The sequence below is a fragment of the Plasmodium falciparum genome (genome assembly GCF_000002765.6).
Source record: "Plasmodium falciparum 3D7 genome assembly, chromosome: 9".
In the NCBI taxonomy this organism is placed as follows: Eukaryota; Apicomplexa; class Aconoidasida; order Haemosporida; family Plasmodiidae; genus Plasmodium; species Plasmodium falciparum.
In genome coordinates, this window is record NC_004330.2 from 657,501 (window position 1) to 680,000 (window position 22,500).

Here is a 22,500-nt window from a genome sequence, read left to right on the forward strand (position 1 = left end):
GACGTTGAAAAAAAAGAAAAAAGAAAAAAGTTGTCCTAATAGTAGTAATGAATATATAAAAGATATATATGACAAAAATATAAATCTTGACAAGAATAAAATAACGATAAATAATAATGATAATAATATAGAATATATTGATTATAAAAGTACCCTGCAAAATTTAAGCAACGCAGAAAAAAATGCATATTTCTATACAAACTCTTCTTTATTTATGTATAATAATTTTAATACAAATACACATGATGAACTAGTCGAAAAATATTATGTTGAATCTATGTTTCAGGTTGATCAAAATAAAGATGATATATATTATCCATATAAACTACCTATATATATGAGTGGTCTTGTTATATGTTGTAAGGACTTTAGTATTTATAAAACGTTTGTTAAAATGATAAATCAAAATAAACTTATACGCAAATATAGATGTTTAATAAATAATCCTTTTGTTTTTGTAAAAAATGAAATGGATAACTCAATTATTAATAATAATAATAATAATTGTGAGGTTAAAAAAAAAAAGTACACATATGAAAAAGGAAATTATTATAATAATATTAATAAAGAAATATATAATCAAACAAGTAACACATATTTATTAAATAAAGATTCTCTATATGCTCAAAAGAATATAAGTGATTTATTTCCATTTCATAATTTTTTTGATAATAATTCCTATTCATCAACCTACTGGAATTATTTAACAGAATTAAAATTAAATGAGTTAAATGATATAGAAAAAGGGAAAAAAAAAACTATATATAATAATAATCATAATAATATTAAAAATTATAAATATCAAAGTAATAAATTAACCGATCGCAAGTTTAAATATTTAAATGATCACAGAAAAAGAGAAGAGATTAAAAGAGAATATTTCATATCTACTCTTTTTAAAAAAAGTGAACCCATCAAATGTCTTAACCATTTTTATAATACATTTTTTAAAAATAATAATAAGGAAAATATATTAAATCTTAAAACTAATACACAAATAAAACAAAGAGATAATAAAATAATTAATAATAATGAAAACTTATTAGATGAATTAACACATAAAATTATATTACACAATTCAAAGGATATGTTAAAAAATAATAAAATTACATATCCTTTAAATATTTTATTCAATGAAGGGAGTTTTTTCTTTTTTCATGATACTATAGATAAATATTCATTTCCATTTTCAATTATTTATAATATTGTAAATTATAAACATTATTTGGAAAATAAAAAATCACAATATTTTAAAAATGATATAAATATAAATAATTATCTTGAAACATTTAAGGATATTTATTTAGTTGACTTTATTCTCTTAGATAATCCCAAACCAGATCTCATTCGATTTTTTTTTAGTGAAATAAATACACCCATAATAAATGACAATATTTTTCAGATAAATGTATTTAAAAAAGATATTATTAATGATCAAATTTTAAAAAATGAACAAATAAATAATAGCACAAATAACAATATTTCAAGTATTTTTCATGATCACAATGTAGAAAATAATCATCATAGCGTAGACAATAATGATTGTAATGTAATATACAATGAAAATACAATTATAATAAATAATCACATAAATAAAAAAAAAGAACACTCGTCTTTACAAACACATAATCTACCTTTTGATACTTTTACCATACCAGGTTATGATAATAATCCAAATAATGTAAACACAAAAAATGAAATAAAAGTTAATTGCAATAATTATTTTATATACCAAGAGAATAATCAAAATGAACATTTACAAAATGGTATAAATAATAATATATATAATAATAAAAAAAATAATAATAATAATAATAATTTATGCTTAGAATTATATCATTTACAATTTTTTGATCCAATTAATAAAGATTATATTAAAATAGAAAATTCATTGTCTAATTCATGGCTATAAAAAAAATATATTCCTAATTTATGATTAAAAGGAATATATAAAACTCTGATCAGGAAAATGAAATATATAAAAATAAATTGTTATCAAAATGAACCACTTTCATGGATCTAAAAATAATATATATATATATATATATATATATATATATATTTATTTATTTATTTATTTATTTAATTTGCTTTTTTTTATTTTTTAAGGAAAATTAGTTAATTTTTTTTCATTTTACCTATTTATAATTCATTAAAAATTAATTATTTCATTTCATTTTATTTTATTTTCATTCTTAATTTTTTTTTGTTTTGAATTAAATATTCATAAAAATATAGAATATTGTTTGATTCGTTATATATAATATATTATAATATTTATATAAATAAATATTTATTTATTTTCATGTACATATGTAAATCAATAATTAAATTCAAATCATACATATATTTTATTATATATAATAAATATATATATCAAAATTATTATTATATTAAATATTTTTTTTATATTAGCTTTGTTTTTTTTTTTTTTTTTGAAAATAATTTCTTTATATATTTTTATTTAAAGAAAAAATTATACATACATATATAATATATATATCTATATTTTTTTTTTAAATAATAAAATTTTATATATAATATATTGTTATACAAAATGAATTAATATCATTATTTATTATTCCCTTTTTTAATAATATATTATATATATATATATATATTTATATATTTATATATATATATTATTTTATCATAAATTTGTTATTCATATAACAATGACAAAGTACATAAAAGAAAGAAGGAAATATAGAATTAATGATCCATATGATGAAAAAGAAAAAATTCAAATAAGAAAAGAAAAAACAACCACATCGCAAAATCAACTTAAAGAAAAAGAAAAAACACAAGAAACGAAGAAACACGATGAAAATAATAAAAGTAATAATAATGTTGTAAATTCTTCTGAAAATTTTATGAAAATATATAAAAACATTTTAAAACAAAATTACCACGTAGAAAAATTTAAAAAACAAAATGAAAATATAGAAGAAAGCAAAAAAAAAGCAACAAGTAGGAAGAAAATTAAAAAACTAAATTTTAAATTGAAAAAAAATAATCTTATTGAAAAAGTAATAAAAAAAAAAGCTTTTCTGGAAGCTAAAAATACGGTATTCCCATCATTAAAAAAATATAATACAGTTCCTCATATTTCCAACAATCACAATATTTCACAAAATGATCATAATAAGAAGAAACAGGATAAAAATATAAAACTTTTAAAACTTATAGAAAAATCAAATAAGGATGACAACAACAATATTAATAATAAAAAAAATAACAATCAAAAATGTGATACAAAAAATTTAAATAATTCTAAAACGAATAAAGCTAATATTGTTAACCAATATGATGAAATAATTACTTCTAATAATTACATGAATAACCCCATTCAATTTGTAAAAAATATAATTCAACAACAGAAAAAGAAATAACCTTATTGATCATAAGAACATATACATATAATAATATGCAATGATAAACGAATATATAAATAGTATATATTATATTTATATATTATGTGTCCACATGTAAGCTATCTTACTTATATACTTTTATACACATTTTTTTTTCTTTTTTTTATGATTTGTCATGAACTTGGTTCATTATTTTTTTATGTTATAATTAATATATATCACATTTGAATTTTTCTTTTTTAAATTAACTTATTTAATTTTTTTTACAAACTTTTTAATATTAATGTCAAATGTGTTTATAAAGGATAAATATATATATGACTATATATTATTTTCTTTTTTTTTAGATATTACATAAACAAAAAAAAAAAAAAAAAAAGAAACGAAATAAATTCTTTTTTTTACTTTTAAATAAACGAATAAATACATATATATATATATATATATATATATACATTTGTGTATGTTGTTATATGTATTTAATTCAAATGTTTTCATACATTTAATAGTATAATTACAATATGTATTTATATATATATATTAATATTATTCAACGAAAATATTAAAAAAAAAAAAGAAAAAGACTACTATAATTTTATTTACCTATTAATTTTTTATCTCCTTTTTTGAATTTTGATCTTTGTTTTTATGAAATTTATTTCTAATATAGTTATTCATAATATTTTGTAATTCAATATTTTCCTTTAATCCTGGTTGTTCTTTTAATATTTTATCATCGATTTCTAATTCTTTTCTCCATTCTCTTGGTATTTCCACTCTTTTGTAATTTTTTAGTATATCTGGTATTTTATAATTTCCTTTTTGCATTTTCAAAACTTCGTCTCTTGCCTTTTCTAAAATTTCTTTTTCTTCAAGCAACAATTTCAAATATTCTGGCCTATCTATATATTCCAAATCAAAAAAATTCACTGGTAAATTATTATCAACAGCTATTTGTGCCTTTTTGGCAAGCTCATAATCAAATTCAACCATAGCATTAACATTTTCTTGAGTTAATGTTGCTCTTGGTCGAGTTATTAATCTCATTTCTAATAATTGAGATACTACCATAACACCTACAAGGAAAATAATAATTTATATATAATATATAAAATAATAAAAGGAAAGTTATGTGCAAAGTTGTAAGAACAAAAAAAAAAAAAAAAAAAAAAAAAAAAAAAAAAAGCTATTCACCTGTACACGTTCATACTTTTTTAATATGCTTTTTTCTTTTTTTTTTTGTTTTTTTTTTAAATTACATATAAAAAATAAATATTTCAATAATAAGTATTTATTATTATAAAATTATATATTTATATATACATATTTTTTCTTCTTCTTATTGTATATACCTGGATGTGATATAAATGTAGTTTTATTTTGACGCACACCAAAGGATACTAAAACATCGCACACTTTATTAGATAGATTCCTAACACTTTTAAATATCATTTTGTATATCAAATAAAATGGTAATAAAAAAAAATAAAAACATAAAAAAAAAGATTAAAGTAATAAATATTAATAACTAACAAGAGATATAAATAGGTATACATATATTTCTTATATGAGTTAAATATTCAAATATTCTATATAACTATCTATTTTTATTCTGAATATGTGAATAATTTTCTATTCATTTAAAAAGGCAATATGTAAAGTATCCTTCACGTCTTAAAAAAAAAATTAAAAAAAAAAAAAGAAAAGAAAGAAATAAAGAAAATATTTCATTTTTATGTATTAGGACATTATTACTTTATAAAACATATATCCTTTTTTTTTTCTTTCATAAATAAGAGGGTGAATATATATATATATATATATATATAATTTATGTTTAATTCAATATTAAAATGGATATTTATTAAATTTATATATGAAAAATTCCTTTACACATTTAAATTGGTAAAAAGTATTAATTATTAATTCTATAAAATTTGAAAAAAAGAATATATATATAAAATATATGTCACTAAAAAAAAATTATTTCGTGAATAAATAAATAAATAAATAAATATATATATATATAAAGTATAAAGGATAATTATATTTGAAATATTTTAAAAAATAAAGTTGCATACATTATCATCAGTACTATTTAATTTAAGTATGTATTAAGTATTTGTATGGATCTATTCAGAGTCTTTTATATTTTTATATTATACATTATATATATTCATATTATATTTAAATTATTATTTTATTATTTTTTTTTTTGTGCAAAATGTTAACAGTATTATTTTGCTTCATTTTATTTATTTTGTTAATTATTTTATTAATTTTATTTTTCATTCCACTTTTAGGATATTTCCATTTTTTTTTTTTTTTTTTTTTTGTAAAGTGTTATTATAATGATGCATATTTAAAAAAAAAAAAAAAAAAGTGTATATACTTTTTTTAATTAATTATATATGAATAGGATTGTTAGATGCATTCTTACTTTATTTTATGATGTTTATTAAAAATTCGAAGTATTTGGTTTATAATATACAATAAATTAAACATAAATAAAACAGACAGTTAATTAAATAAATTAACATATATATATATATATATATATATATATATATATATATATAATATTTTTAGTGTATAATTTATAATTAATATTTTATTTAATTTTTCTAATTGAAACATTTCAATTTGTTTTCCTATTATCCGAATTTTTTTTTTTTTTTTTTTTTGTCTGGTTTTTTTTTTTTTTTTGATTGAATACAATTTCTTTATGATTGTTGTTCATAAAATAATTAAACATATGTTGTAATGGATATTATGGAAATTTCTATAGTGTTTATTTATTTATATAATAAGTTATAATTAAACTAAAGTTTATTTTTCGTTTGTTTTGTATGGTTTATATGGATAATTTATTTATTTATTTTTTTATGCTTCTTCGTTTATAATATAATATAATACATATATATATATATATATATATAACATATGTATATCATATAATTGAAATATGTGTATAGATAAGCTATATATATAATTTATTATTATATGATAGTCTATTTATATTTATGTATATATGTATAATAAAATGAGTAGTTTTAGCGAAGGTGAAATATTTATTGCCAATATAGAAAAGAAATCATTAGAATGTAGAGAAAATGACGAAATCGTTGTATTAAAAATATGTGAATTATGTAATATCATATATCCAATTTTTAATAAAATATTTGGGAATGGGTTTGTCGGTGATACCTTAAAAAAGGATCTAAAAAATTCTTCTTCTCAAGTTCAACGAGCTATTGAAAAATTTCCTGAAGAAACAAAATATGTTTCCATGTTATATTCATATAATATAAATAAGTATGAGAATATGGAAAAATTAAAAAGGGATTTAGATAATGGAATTATAAGTTTCCTATGGATGAAAAGAACATTAGAATTTATTATAACATTTTTGGAAAAATGTTATATAACATGTAGTGAAACCAAATTATCCATATGTGCACAAGAAGCATATAATGAAGTATTAAAAAAATATCATGGATTTATTACTTCAAAAATAGTAAAACTATGTTTAAAGCTATCCCCGACTAAAGATATTTTAACCAAAAAATTAGGATTTCAAACTCATCAACAAGCTTCCACTGTACTTCAAAAATGTCTTTCTATTACAAAACCTTTGGTAAGAGATATTTCGGTTACTATAGAAAAGTTCAATTGTGATTTTGAGGAAAAAATTTAAAAAAAAAAAAAAAATTAAAGTAATGGAAAAAAAAAAAAAAAATTAAAATAATGGAAAAAAAAAAAAAAAAAAAAATTAAAATAATGGAAAAAAAAAAAAAAAAAAATTAAAATAATGGAAAAAAAAAAAAAAAAAAAAAAGTTGATATATTAAAACATTTTATGAACCTTTATTATATTCCAAACTTTATGTTACATATATATATAATTATAATAACTTTTAATAATTAAAAATATTATATATAAATCATAAATTTCATAAAAATACCCTTTACATATTTTTAAATAAAAATAGAAAATTTAAAGGATAAGAACTAAATAGCTTTCGTGTTATTATGTATACATAAAATAGTAGACGATATAACAAATTATTAAATTATAAAAAAAAAAAAAAAAAAAAAAAAAGCACATATATGTATATATTTACATGATGTCCAATTTGAGGCGAAAAAAAAAATATAATACAGGTTTATGATCGTATTCTAATTTAATATATACACCCATGTAAATTATCAAAAATTAAAATAATTTTGTCACATATTTATACATATATATATATATATATATATATAAATATTCCTAATGTTTTGTAAAAATTATGGTAAAAGTTTTCTCTTTATGTGTAAAATGGAAAGCTTTTATAGTTAATAAATATAAAATAAACATATATATATATATTATAATATATTATAATATATTATTTATGTATTTTATAAAACCTTTCCACAATATATATATATATATATATATATATATATATATAATATAAATGCGCGTAAGGAAAAAAGAAAGGTACATTCTTAATCTATTATAGGCAATAAAAAAAAAAAAAAAAAAAATTCTAGTGAATAACAATAAATCACATGTTTGCTTTACTTATTATAATAAAAATCAAAAAAAAGAAAATTACAAAAATAAATGAAATATTGGAAAAAAAAAAAATATATGTTCCTTTCATTATCTTTATATTAAATATAATTGTTATAAAATAAGTAAATATATATACATATATATATATTATATATATATATATTTTTAATAAATACCAAAAAATGTAAAATAATTAAGCAAATTAAAATTTATATTTTTTTTAAGTAAAAGGATTAATAAAAATACCACAATGTATATATATATATATATATATTTTATATATATATGTAATATATAATATAATTTGAAAAAAGCAATTAATATAATAATATAATAATAAAATGAATAGAAGAAATAATATAAAAAAAAAAAAAAAGATTATAACGATATAAAATAATAATAAAAAAAAACAAACAAACAAAATAACAAAATAACATATAACAATAAACGTATAAATTGTAAGATTATAATATAATATAATAACAATATCATATATAATAAATACAAAAATATAAGAACATAAAAAGTTCAAATAATATGGAACTTAATAAGAATGAAAAGAAAAAAAAAGATGACGAAGATGATTGGGAACTTCATCCTTTATTTTTATCTAAAATCCCCAAAAAAAATGATATAGATAAAAATGCAGCTCTGTCAGCTTTAATAACATTAATTAACGAAGAAGAAGAAAAAGAAATATATAACTATGAACCAAGAAGAAAAAATCTAAGAAAAAAAATAACGGCAAAAGGAGAAATCATACATAAAAAAGATAGAAGAAATATGTATGAACCTTATCAAAATTATAAAGATATAAAATGTTTTGATAAAAAAAATGACTTCAATAAAGATAATTTAATTAATGATAATACACAAATCAATTTAAATGTAAATAATCATATAGATCAAAATATAAATTATATAGAAAATAATAATAATACATCAAACCCTGATACAACTAATAACACAAGAAAAGATGGAGAAGAAACATCTATGGGTGAATTATTAGTTTGTTTATCTATGATAAACTTAAAATAAACCCTTTTGATTTTTCTTTTTTTTTTTTTTTAAATGTATTAAAATTATATATATATATATATATATATATATATATATATTTAAATTCATATAGTTTATTTTTTTATTTTTTTTGAGAAAAATAATTTTTTTTTAAAGTCTACAAATCGAAAATTGTTTTTAATCAATTATATTAACATTTTTTTTAATTATCTTTAAAAAAAAAATAAAAAAAAAAAAAAAATTATATACATCATTATATGTAGTGTGTATTGGATGTATCAATATTTTTTTTCCTTTTTTCAATATTAATATGACATATTAAAAAAATAAAATATATTAATATATAAAAAAGAAAAAGAGTCATATTAAATGAATAGTAACAACATGGGTGAAATATATATATTAATAGGCATATAATAAATAATCACAATATATAAATATATATATATATATATATATATATAAATATATACATACAAATGATATGTTCAGTATAATATTCCTTATTGTTAAACATAAATATTTAAAAAGACAAATAGTTATAAATAAAACAAATTAATTGAAATACTTTTATATATACAAATATATTTTTTATTCATTTCTATACAAAATATATATAAACAAAATATTTAAAAATAAAAAAAAAAATATATATATATATAGTGAATACACAAATTATCAAATAAAAACAAAGTTAAATAAATATATATATATATATATATATATATTAATTTTATTATCTTCTTAAAATGATCTATATATAATATATATAATTTTGTCTCCTACCCCTCTATCTAAGTGAGTGGCTCTTCTAATTCTATAAGATCGTCATTCTCTTTCTTCTCAGAAAGGTCCTGAAGATAAAAAAAAAAAAAAAAAAAAAAAAAAAAAAAAAAAAAAATTATTACATTGGATGGGTGTGCATTTATGTTTATGTGAATACTTTATTTAATTTTTTTCATACCAAAAAATTGGCGTAGAACAACAAAAGAAAACCTATAGAACTAGAATACAAAATCATGGTGAATCCAGCTCTGAAAAAAAAAAAAAATATAAATATAAATAAATATATATATATATTTATTTATTTACAATTAATAACAATTTAAAAGGTTAAAACGTTTATAATCTTATTACTTTAAAGCCAATCTATTGTCATTGGTATATTTGTGCATTATGTCCATAATAATCCCAGACAACAAAGGAGCTGAGAACCAACCGAAAACATTATATATGACTTGAGAAACAGCAGAGGATAAACTCTTCTGATGGTTGTTAACGCACGATAAGAGCATTCCTAAATAGATAAAATTAATAGGTAAATTGTAAATATATATATATATATATATATATATATTTTATTTATATTCCATTTTTTATGACATAATAAAAAAAAAGAATTATATTCTACATACCCACACAAACAGGTACCAAAGCAGAGCCTGTAAAAAGACATAACCATAAGGATATCGAAAAAAAAATAAAATTCTTCAAATGAGCAGAAAGAATACCAAATATACATGCGGATATAGCAAATGCTGTTGCTACCTTTATAGTTTTTGAATAATTTGTATTTTTATAACCACCGAATAAATCACAAACAAATCCACCAAACCAAACTCCAGATGTAGGTGAAGTTAAAAAACATAAAGTTGATACTGTAACGATTTTCATTTTCTCCGTTAATAAAACAACAGACATATATTCAGTTATCCAGAATTGTATACCTGTTACTACGAAATATAGATTACTCATACCTAAGGTTATTATAATATATAATTTATTATGAAACAATTTTTTCACTTCTTTAAGGGTCTTTTTTAATACGTTAGTTTTTTTTTCCATTATATATGTAGCTGATCTATTAAAATTTCGACGTAATAATTTATTTTTTGAATCACTGAATAATTTACTTTTCTTATATTTATGTTTTTGAGCGATTGATTTATTTGTGTCTTTGGATGAGTATGATATATCTTTTGTTTGGTTATTCTGACCAATATTTACATTATTATTATTATTATTATAATATACATTATTATAATTATTAAATGAATTGTTTTGTTTATATATTATATTATCATATGTATTTGAATTATATATATTATTAATATAATTATGATTAGAGTATTTATTTTTAAGATTATTATTGTCCTTATGTTTTTTATTTTGACATTGTGTTATGTCATCAATTTCTTCAGTACTTATGTTATCGGAGCAGTCACTGTTGTTCGAGGTTATATTAATTTTATCAGACGGTATGAATATCATAATTAAAAAAATTGGTAATAACAAGAATGCTTGAATCAAAAAAGGAGATCTCCAAGTAGTAATAACATTGACATTAGAAAATATCGAATCATTTTTATGATAACTATAAGAATTATTGGATAAAATTCCACCTAGAAAATAACCAAAGACCGTTCCTCCTATGGAAGCTAATTGAATATATGACATCCATTGTGTAGCTTTTTCATCAGGTGAAAATTCATCAACCCATACAGGTAAGTAAACCACAGGAATAGCTTGACAAAGTCCATTTACAAATCTCGAAATATACATAAAGGTAATACAATTTGCATGACTGAATATATATAATGATATAGATAATAATATGATACTAATAGTAACTAATAATTTGGCTGACAACAGTTCAAATAATATACTAGCCATAATAGTACCTATAATTAATCCAAAATATACTAAACTACCTAATAATGATTGTTCTATATAACTTAAAGGAAAATCTTTTTGTATTTCTTCTAATGTTACTGGTATAGCTCCATGATCATAATTACATAAAATAGAAATACATATCATTAAAGATAATGTTAATGTTAAAATATGTTCACTAGATTTTTTCTTATTAAATGTTTCAATTAATTTTTTCGTTAATATAACATTACCATCATTCATTTCTGTATTATCTTCGATGGTTTGTAATAATGTATAATCATATTTATCAATACCCCAAGAATAATTTAAACAATTATTACTTTCTTTTATTTTTCTTTCATTTTGTTGTGTTAAAATTGATGATACCATTGAAGTTAACAGACCACTATAACTTATACTTGCTCTCTTTTGATAAGAATTACATTTGTTTTCATCTTTCTTATCATTTACATGATCCATATAAAAATCAGACAGTTTTATATTTTTATTCTTTATATCCTCTTCTTTCTTCTTATTATTATATATATTATTTTTATGTTTAAAATTATATGAATTATCCATAATTTCTACATTATACATATTATTAGTTTCATCATTATAGGAATCATATTTTCCACTTTCCTTTGATTCTATATGATCACATATTGTATTACTATTCTGAAACATATTTATTTCTGGTATTTTACTAAGTGATACATTATGGCTTGGTATAGATTCATAATAGTCACTCTTCATATCTTCATATGAATTTATTAATTCAGAAGGTAACACTTGATTCATTTTTTCATCAAATGGTTGGATAATATTTAAATTATTTTTATTCATATATGATGATTTTTCCAAATTTTTTTTTTTTTTAATATTATTTATATTATCATGATTATAATAAAAATTTGTTGATTCGTTTTTTTTGGGTAAAATATAATTTTTATCATAATTATTTGGTTCATATGTATATACTTTTTCATCTATATTATTTTTTACATTCGTATAATTGTCTTCTTCTTTTTTATACTTACTATTATTATTATTATTAAAATTTTCAAGTGAATTATTATTTCCTTCCCTTTTCTTATTCAACATATTTTCTTTATATATATTTATATTTTTTTTCTGGTTCTTTAGATTATTTTGAATGTCTTCATAAACCTTATCATTATCATAATCGCTATAAAGCTTATCACAATTTTGTACATTTTTATCATTATGACGTGTTTCCCTTTTTAATTCAATTTTGGCATTATTTGATGAGTTATAAAAATGTTCTATATATTTATTATTAGTACACAGTGTTGTATTTTCATTTATATTATTACAATTACTATTTATATGGTTATAGTTATTATATATATTATTAAAATCATTATTTATATGGTCATATTTTATATTGTTAGCCTTTTTTATTACACAATTTGTGCTATATTCCATGGGTGTCTTATTATTATTAATAATATATGATTTATTTTTTTCTTTTAAATAAACATTGTTATTTTTTATACTTGGTGACATATACTTTTTTGATGCTATATATTTTTTTTCATTTACTTGTATAGGAGTATATATATTATTAGATTTTACAAAATCGGACGAACATATAATATTATTATTTGTTTTTTTTTTTTTCTGATCATATACAGATATATTATTTATTTTAAGTTGATTTTTGTAGTTAAATTTACTTTTTATATTTATGCAATTACAATCTATATTATTATTATTATTATTATTATTATTATTATTATTATTATGATTATTATTATTATTGTTGTTGTTTATTATAACAGGTTGAAGACATTTTGAATAATGTTCGTATTTATCTACAGGTTTGGTATTATAATAAATATTGTTATGAATATTACCACCTTTAATAATAATATTATTATAATTATAATTGTTTATATTATTTTGTCCATTCATATAATAATATGAACTATCCTTATTTTCATTGTATAATAAGTAACATTTATCTTTTTTACATTCTTTTATTATATTATTTGTATTATTATATTCATAACTATTATTTGTTGTACAATTGTTTACATGAATCTGTGTATTTTTGTTTTTCATATTCTCGTTAGAATGATATAAAGAATGAGAAGATTTATTACTATTATTACTACTTTTTTGTCTGTGTATATTATTATCATATATATTGTCACCATTTATATTGTCAGCATTTATATTGTCACCATTTATTTTGTCACCATTTATATTGTTATCATTCATATTGTTATCATTTTTATTATTCATATATTCTATACCAGTTTGTATTTCCTGAGATCCCGCTTTTTTGTTTTTTTCATTTTTCATTTTATTTTTATGTTCGGAGTTTATTATAGATATATAATTTTTTGGGTATACTTCCCTTGGAGTTCCATCAGCACTATGAATATATTTTACATTTTGAAATATCTCTTTAGGTTCTTTATAATTATTGTGTTCATTATTATAAATATGGATATTCTTGTTATTATAGATATTAATATTTTTATTAATGTAAATATTATTACTCTCTTTGTTGTTATTTATTTTATCCGATTTGTTATAAATGTTCTCTTTTTTTTTTATTAAATTTTTTATCTCTGCCATTTAATCAATGATTTAATGAAAAAAGCAAAAAAAAAAAAAAAAAAAAAAAAAAAAAGTGCTCATCTAAAACAAAATATGATATCTTGAATGTATATGCTCTTAATAATATTCAAAAGCTGAAAAATAAATTTATTATCTTTGAAATTATAAAAAATAAATCATAGATATATTTATATAGGTATTATATGTAATACACCATTTATTTGTTTATAAATTAAAAAAAATTAATCTGCATAATTGTAGGATTAACTATTTTTTGCAATAAATTATATATATCTTAATGTCTAAAAGGTAAAAAAAAAAAATATATATATATATATATTAATTTGTATTATGAAAAAAAAAAAAAAAAAAAAAAAAAATTTATTAATAATAATAACAAAAGATAATATATACATATATATATATATATATATATATATATATATGTATGTATTATTCTCTTGTTCTATTATTCCTATTATTTTTTTTTCTTTTTTGTAATACATTTATCTATATTATCATGTATCCATATGAACATTTATGAAAATACATAATTTATATATGCTCCCCCTATGGTGTGTAGAATTGACAGTATATCTCTTTAAAAATATGTTATTAATTTTTTTGTTCATTTTAATTTATTCATTCATTTTTTTTTATTTTATTTATATTAAATATACATCTAAAGAAAATATCCTTATAAAAAAAAAAAAAAACAAAAAAAAACAAGGGTATTTATTCATACATAACATGTATATATATATATATATATATATATATATATATATATATATATATTATGTTGGTCTTTTATTTTATTATTATTAATTTTTTTTTTTTTTTTTTTTTTATTTAAATAACAACTTACAATGTGTATGTATTTTAATATTAATCGTGAAATTTTTTTTTTTAATTTGTAAATTATAATTATTTATTATATATATATATATAATATATATATTTATTTATATTTATTTTTATTCTATTATATTGTTATATATTATTATTATTTTTTTTTTTTATGGTACACACACGCGTATGGTTGCACGGCAATATATATATATAAAAAAAAAAAAAAAAAAAAAAAAAAATGTGGTATAAATTTTTTACATATAATATTATTTATATATTCATTTTTTATTTATTTTTATTTTATTTGTCATTAATTCAATTATCATAATAAATACATATGAATATACATTTTTATTTTATATATATATTCTTTTTTTTTTTTTTTTAAGTTTTCGTTCTATAAATGTGCACGATATTAAGATGATAGTTATTTATTATTTTTTTCTTCTATTTTCACGATGAAAAAAAAAAATATTATATATATATATTTTATTTATTTATTTATTTTTTAAATATCTAAACATGTTTCTACATTTATGTTATGTAAAAAGAAATATTTTATGTTATAATATTTTAAAATATAGGAAACCATTTTAAAGAATAATAAATATATGGACGAATAAATGAATAAATATGTATATATGTAGAAATATATTAAATCAAACATATTTACTTTTTTATTTATAGGAAAAATATATATATATATATATATATGTATATGTTTTCTTTTGTGTTGTGCTTAATATTAAAAAATAACAGAATATTATATAATAATGTTATATAACATATGTAGGCATATAAGTGTGTCCATTTATAAAAACAAAAAAATATATCATAAAAATTATTAAAATGAAAATTATAAGAAAAATTTGAATAAGGTCTTATACCATTATATTTCCTATTGGTATAAAAAAATTAATATTATATTTCTCTTTTTATTATAAATATCAAGAATATATTTAACATAATAATCATTTAATATTAAATATTTATTTATATTTCTTTTGTAAACACATAAAATAAATATTATATAATAATTTTATTTTAACCTTGTTATAATAAAAAATACAAATCACCTTATATATAAACCATATTTCAATTTTTTTTAAAAGGAAAAAAAAAATTATTCTTATTTAAGAAAAATAAATTGGATTCTGTTATCATTTTCCCAAAACCATCTTTTTACAGTATTTCTTTCATAAGAATATATTTTGTATATATGCAATAATATTTTTAAATATGTAAAATGTATTATATATATATATAATATATGTATATATCCTTTGATATAAATTTAAATATATTTTACGTAATAAAGAATATAAATACTATATTTTTTCAAATATTAATTTTTACTCTTTATATTATATATATATATATATATATATATATATATATATATTTTTTATTTCATTTTGAAATTAAAATATAATGTTGATCATTAAAATAAAAAAAATAATAAAAAAAAATAATAATAAATAAAATAAAGTAAATAAATAAATAATAATATGGCTCTTATTTGCATCGGATCAGTATGTTTTTCACTTTTCCATATAGGAGTTATAATTTTATTAATTATAAATTACTTTTCATCTCATATAAAAAAAATATTTCCTTCCTTCTTCAAAAATCCAAATAAAGGTAAAAATTTTATCCATTTTTTAAAAATATCATATGTATAATATATATATATATATGTATATTATAATATTTGATATATCGTTTAACTTTCTTACAAGTTTTTTTTTTTTTTTTTTCTTTTCTTTTTTTTATATGCTTATTTATAGAAGAAATAGACAAACATATTGGAAATATCTTAGAAGCAAAAAGGAAAAATAAGCAGGTACTTCTTTTAAATAAAAATAAATATTAAAGGAGTGAAAAATATTATTTTTTAAAGAGCAAACGTAAAATTGATCAGTACATATATTATCAAAAAAATGAAGTGTTATGAAATGATAAACATGATACATATTAATATATATGTATAAATAAATATATATATATATATATATATTTTTTTTTATATAGCTTGAACAAAGTATTTATATCGAATTAAAAAACACTGGAAGTTTAAACCAGGTATTTTCATCAACCCAAAATTCTTCCATAGTCATCAAATTTGGTGCCGTTTGGTGTAAGCCATGTAATAAAATCAAAGAGTATTTTAAGGTAATAATGAATATAATAGTGAATAAATTAAATTATATATATATATATTTATATTTTACATTTTTATAATTTCCATTTATATATGATAATTACTTTATTCTTTTCAGAATCAACTGAATTATTATTATGTAACATTGGTTGATATTGATGTTGATATACACCCAAAATTAAATGATCAACATAACATTAAAGCATTGCCAACATTTGAATTTTATTTTAATTTGAATAATGAATGGGTCTTAGTTCATACAGTAATTATTTCCTATAAATATTTCTCATTATATAGAACAAGAAAATAACATATATACATATATATATTTAATAATTTTTTTTTTTTTTTTTTTTTTTTAAATATAGGTTGAAGGAGCTAATCAAAATGATATAGAAAAGGCATTTCAGAAGTACTGTTTAGAAAAAGCAAAATGAATATTCAATATATATATATATATAATATTAATATATAAAATTATTAATTTATTTATTTATTATTTTATTATTTTATTTTTTTGTTGTGAATTTATTCATCTATTTATAATAAACAAATTGTATATAATACTTAATTATTTTTATATATATGTTCATGTTCATTTCAAATGACTTATTATATATATAATATCCATTATATTATATTAGTTCTCTTTCTTTCCTTTTGTGTCACCTTTATGAAAACTTTTACATATATTAAATAAATATGTATTCCTTATTATATAATATTCCTTATATTAAATAGCAACATTTTTAAAATTTTTTTTTTTTTTTTTTTTTTTTTTTTTAATATTTTCATAGTTTCATTTATTATATACATTTCATTCAAAGGTGTAATATAAGAATATGTAATAGATTATATGTATAAATATATATATATAATTATTTTATTTTATTTTATTTTATTTTTTTTTTTTTTTTTGCTTTTTCTTGGATTATTTTTTGTTTATTTATAAATTTAAAAAAATATCACATCAAATAACAATTTTTTTTTTTTTTTTTTTCTTGAATTATGAAATGTAAATAAAATAGATAATTTTTTCTACAAATGTTAATATATATATTATAAAATTTTAGTAATTTTATATTGTGTTTTCCCCTTATAATTTATGGGGAATATCTGTAGTATAATTGTGTTTATTATTTCGTATTTTTTCTGATATTTCTTTTTTTTTTTTTTTGAATAATTGTAAAAAGAATGACGTATGGGTAATAAAATGCTTTTAACAAAAAAGGATAAAAATGGATTAAAGAAAGCAGTATATATATTTTTAATATTAATACTTATCTTCTATGACCAATGGTCATTTCCTTTGGTTTATTCTTTCTGTATTAATAAAAGATCCTTTGTTTTAAATTCAATAGGAAAAAATGATAACGTAAGAAAGAAACATAAAAAAGGAAACATAAACGGATACATACACACATATATATATATATATATATATATGTATATATGTATTTATAATAGTACATATATTTTTCTATCATGTTCATATTTATATATACTTTTAGCTAGCCAAATGTGATTTTTTTTTTTTTTTTTTTTTTTATTCTTTTTATTTATATTCCCTAAATGTTGGCTAGTTATCACAATTTTGGCTAGTTAAACAAATAAATATTTACATTCTCTTATTTTAAAATTTTATGTGTAGGGACCGAAGTACAGAATTCGAGATAATGGAAAGACTCTTTTAGAAATCGGAAACAGCATAAAGGAACAAAATGTTTCGAAAGCTTTAGCTAATTTGGATGAACTTTTCTTAGCAGCACCTGATGACAAAAAATTATCAAAAAAGATGAGTATGATTTGTGGAAATGTGTTAAATTTATGTGGACGATTTAATGATATTAATAATATGATAAAGGTTATAGAGAAGATGAAGAATCATAATATTGAAATGCAAGAAAATTCATATCTTGCCATATGTAATTATTATATATCGAATAATTACATATATGAATATATTTTAACTATAAATAAAATGATAGAGAAGAATATCACCATACGTGAAAGGTTTTATAAATATATATTAGTACATATATTAGACTTATCATTTGAAAAAAATTATGCAAGTCAAAGAATGGATTACAATTTGAATGATAAATATACAAAAGACAGTCTTATAAGCGGTAGAGAAATTAATCATCCACATAACAATATCCACATGGATATAAATAATAATGAAAGAAATAATTTAATAAAAAATATAGATTATAATAATTTTGATAAATACCAAAATATGTTAAATAAATATGATATTACATTGGAACAAGAAGATCAAAAATATATATTGCACAACTATTTACTTATTGATATCTTCAAGCATATGAATGATAATAAAATAAAAATTAAACTTATATATTTATTAAAGCTTATTTATTATGTATATGAAAATATACAATATATTATAAGAAAAAATAAAGCTAATGAAAAGTTAATCACAAATTATAAGGAACAAAATATATCCATAAATGATACCGATCAAAGGAATATTGAAAAATTAAAAGATAAAAAATTTACAAATGATAAACATCATGAAGACGAGACCAATGATAGTAATGGTGAACAAATCGACGATATGCATAAACAAAAGAATACAAATAAAAATAAAAAACTTTTTCTTTTAAAAGATATATTAATAGAACAATTAAGAAATATTTTAGAGTTATACAAAATGAATTATGAATCCATGAATATAAATATAAAAAAATATGAAGAGACATTAGATGAAGAAGAGAGAAGAAGTATATATTACAATGTTAATAAAATAACAAAGAGGTTACCGTTTATTAAATTAACTGAAAATATAAAAAATACTTATAATTGTAAAAATTGTGATGAAAATATTAATACATATTTTCTGTCCTTAAAACATATAATAATTGTAATTATTAACATAATTATGATAACTCATCAATTTAATAATAAAGAAATTTTAAAAATTAAACACTTTTTTTCTATTCTCAATGGTCCAGTAGATTACACCGAAGGGGATATAGAAAAAAAGGAAGAAACCGAGAAAAGCGGAGGAACTAATCAAAAAGATGTACAAGGTGGACATAATGTAAAATTTGAACAGAATGAACAAGATGATAATAATATAACGAATGAAATGAATGAAAAAAAAAATTCAGGTATAATGTCTAATCACGATCAAATAAATGGGGGCGAAAGAAACCATACATCCAATATTAACGAAATGAATAAATTGTTCGATAAAGGTAATTATACATGTTTATTAGATGGGGCGAATATAGGATATAATAAACAGAATGTAGAAAATGGACGATTTAGCTTTTTACAAATTGAAATATTAAAAGAAATAATAAAAAAGAAAAATAATGAGAAACCTTTAATTATACTTCCAAAAATTTATCATTATAAAAATTCATTAAAATATCTACATTCAAAAGAAGAGAAAGCTAATGAGTTCGAATCAAGTGATAAAAATGAAAAAGAAGAAGATATTTTGAAAGACACACATTTAAAAGGAAAAAAGAATTCACATATATTTATACCAAATAAAACTATAAAAATAAAAAAGACAAGTCCATTTTTTTCAGAACCTAAGCATTTCACAAGAAGAGAAAAGGATATTTCAAATTATGCAAATGGTGGTATGTCTAATAATAAAAATGATACAAGTCATTCAGAAAAAAACGAATCATATGACAATTCTCATGATGCTTTATCATATATAAAAAGAATATTTAATAGATTAGATAGTACTGATGTAGATATAATAAAGAAATGGGAAAAAGAAAAATGTTTATATATATGTAATTATAATATGTATGATGATTATTATTATATATTAGGAAGTTTAGCAAAAAGTAATAATTATTTTAATATATATTATTATATAGATGAATTATCTAAACATTTTCATAAATATCAAACATTGAATCATAATATTATTATAGATAATTATAATATTATGGATAATAATCTAATTTACAATAACAGGGAAGTATTATATGTACATAATAATGTGATTTATGATAAGAATAGTGATATTATGGTTTTAGTAAGTGAAGAAAATATGAATCGAGAAAATAAATATATATCTATGAATGAACAATATTATAATGATAAAATTAAAAAAAATAATGCTAATGTAAAATTATTTGAACAATATAAAAATAATATGAAATTTTTAGATAAAGAAATTATTAAATATAATAATAATATTTTTATGGATACATATATGTATGATATGGATAGTGGACAACATATATTGGTTAATTCTCATGAAGAAAATAAAGAAAGGATAAGTCAACAAGAAATTATTTGTAACAATAATGATGTATTAAAGAATAAAGTAAATACATTAGATAATAATGATAATTTATTAATTAAAAATAAGAAATCGTTAAAGGATATTATAAGTGAATCGACAGAACAGAAAAATAACCCTGAAAAGGAAAAAAGTAAAAAAAATAAAAATAATAATAATATGAAGAATAATACATTTTATTATAGTAACATATACATAAAATGTGTTACACATATGAAAAGTGTTCAAAAACCTATTTATATTTATACTAATGATAAAATGAAAAATCATTATTTTAATGAATATACAAATTATATATTAAAGAAATGGAAGAAAAAAAGTTTTATCTCCTTTTATTTCAAACAACCTGTTATTTTATCAGAAATAAAAGAACAAGCAGGAAATAATGCTATAGATGTCGAAAATATACTACAAAATTACAGGTTACCATTTGTTAATCTAGAGAACTTTAAATTATATATAGATGACATTGTATCATATAAACAGAAAAATGTATATCACATAAAAATTAATACACCATACAAAACATTCATGTCTTATCAAAAGGATCATTTCCCATATATGTCTCATAATAATGTTGTAAAATATTTATGTATAGATTTTTCAAAAATATAAATGGACAAAAAAAAAAAAAAAAAAAAAAAAAAAAAAAAAAAAAAATTATCATACACTCGGGAATACAAACCTTGTATGTTAAAATGTTTGTTTATATATATATATATATATATATATTTTTTTTTTTTTTAAATGTGCAAAATCATATATGTTTTTTTTTTTATAAATTAAAAACGTAATTCATTTTATTATTTATTTATTTATTTATTTATTTTTTTTTTTTTTTTTTCAATATATAAATTATTGACAACACATAAATGTCATATATACATCTTAAATAATATTTATTTAAATAAGTATTAAATTTTTTTTTTCTAATTAAAAATATATCTAGAGTATAATGTTTTATATTGAAAAAAAAAAAAAAA

General features: G+C 17.8%; 8 protein-coding genes across 8 annotated transcripts in view; 6 read left to right on the forward strand and 2 right to left on the reverse strand.

Annotated features, from left to right (window-relative positions):
* The window catches only part of PF3D7_0915500 (conserved Plasmodium protein, unknown function), a gene marked incomplete at both ends in the record, with an annotated part of 1,995 nt that extends 83 nt beyond the window's left edge, over positions 1 to 1,912 (forward strand). The window contains one exon of the mRNA XM_001351991.1: positions 1 to 1,912. This exon is cut by the window's left edge and continues 83 nt beyond it. Within this exon, the coding sequence (XP_001352027.1) occupies positions 1 to 1,912 (1,912 nt within the window).
* A 763-nt stretch (positions 1,913 to 2,675) lies between these two features.
* PF3D7_0915600 (conserved Plasmodium protein, unknown function) lies at positions 2,676 to 3,392 on the forward strand (the record flags this gene model as incomplete). Its single annotated transcript, XM_001351992.1, has 1 exon — positions 2,676 to 3,392. The coding sequence occupies one exon, from the start codon at positions 2,676 to 2,678 to the stop codon at positions 3,390 to 3,392; it is 717 nt and encodes a 238-aa protein (XP_001352028.1).
* Positions 3,393 to 3,980: 588 nt separating this feature from the next.
* Positions 3,981 to 4,826, reverse strand: PF3D7_0915700 (cytochrome c oxidase subunit ApiCOX30, putative; the record flags this gene model as incomplete). The annotated part of the gene is made up of 2 exons (XM_001351993.1): positions 3,981 to 4,450; positions 4,727 to 4,826. The coding sequence occupies 2 exons, from the start codon at positions 4,824 to 4,826 to the stop codon at positions 3,981 to 3,983; spliced, it is 570 nt and encodes a 189-aa protein (XP_001352029.1).
* A 1,591-nt stretch (positions 4,827 to 6,417) lies between these two features.
* On the forward strand, positions 6,418 to 7,071 carry PF3D7_0915800 (glycolipid transfer protein, putative; the record flags this gene model as incomplete). The annotated part of the gene is made up of 1 exon (XM_001351994.1): positions 6,418 to 7,071. The coding sequence occupies one exon, from the start codon at positions 6,418 to 6,420 to the stop codon at positions 7,069 to 7,071; it is 654 nt and encodes a 217-aa protein (XP_001352030.1).
* A 1,406-nt stretch (positions 7,072 to 8,477) lies between these two features.
* On the forward strand, positions 8,478 to 8,978 carry PF3D7_0915900 (conserved Plasmodium protein, unknown function; the record flags this gene model as incomplete). The annotated part of the gene is made up of 1 exon (XM_001351995.1): positions 8,478 to 8,978. One exon carries the CDS (start codon positions 8,478 to 8,480, stop codon positions 8,976 to 8,978), a length of 501 nt encoding a protein of 166 aa, XP_001352031.1.
* Positions 8,979 to 9,754: 776 nt separating this feature from the next.
* On the reverse strand, positions 9,755 to 14,225 carry PF3D7_0916000 (major facilitator superfamily domain-containing protein, putative; the record flags this gene model as incomplete). Its single annotated transcript, XM_001351996.1, has 4 exons — positions 9,755 to 9,814; positions 9,925 to 9,994; positions 10,098 to 10,257; positions 10,376 to 14,225. The coding sequence occupies 4 exons, from the start codon at positions 14,223 to 14,225 to the stop codon at positions 9,755 to 9,757; spliced, it is 4,140 nt and encodes a 1,379-aa protein (XP_001352032.1).
* A 2,342-nt stretch (positions 14,226 to 16,567) lies between these two features.
* Positions 16,568 to 17,657, forward strand: PF3D7_0916100 (thioredoxin 3; the record flags this gene model as incomplete). The annotated part of the gene is made up of 5 exons (XM_024473198.1): positions 16,568 to 16,700; positions 16,847 to 16,902; positions 17,091 to 17,231; positions 17,339 to 17,482; positions 17,589 to 17,657. 5 exons carry the CDS (start codon positions 16,568 to 16,570, stop codon positions 17,655 to 17,657), a joined length of 543 nt encoding a protein of 180 aa, XP_024328963.1.
* Positions 17,658 to 18,421: 764 nt separating this feature from the next.
* Positions 18,422 to 22,132, forward strand: PF3D7_0916200 (conserved Plasmodium protein, unknown function; the record flags this gene model as incomplete). The annotated part of the gene is made up of 2 exons (XM_001351998.1): positions 18,422 to 18,595; positions 18,872 to 22,132. The coding sequence occupies 2 exons, from the start codon at positions 18,422 to 18,424 to the stop codon at positions 22,130 to 22,132; spliced, it is 3,435 nt and encodes a 1,144-aa protein (XP_001352034.1).
* Between the last annotated feature and the right edge of the window lie 368 nt (positions 22,133 to 22,500).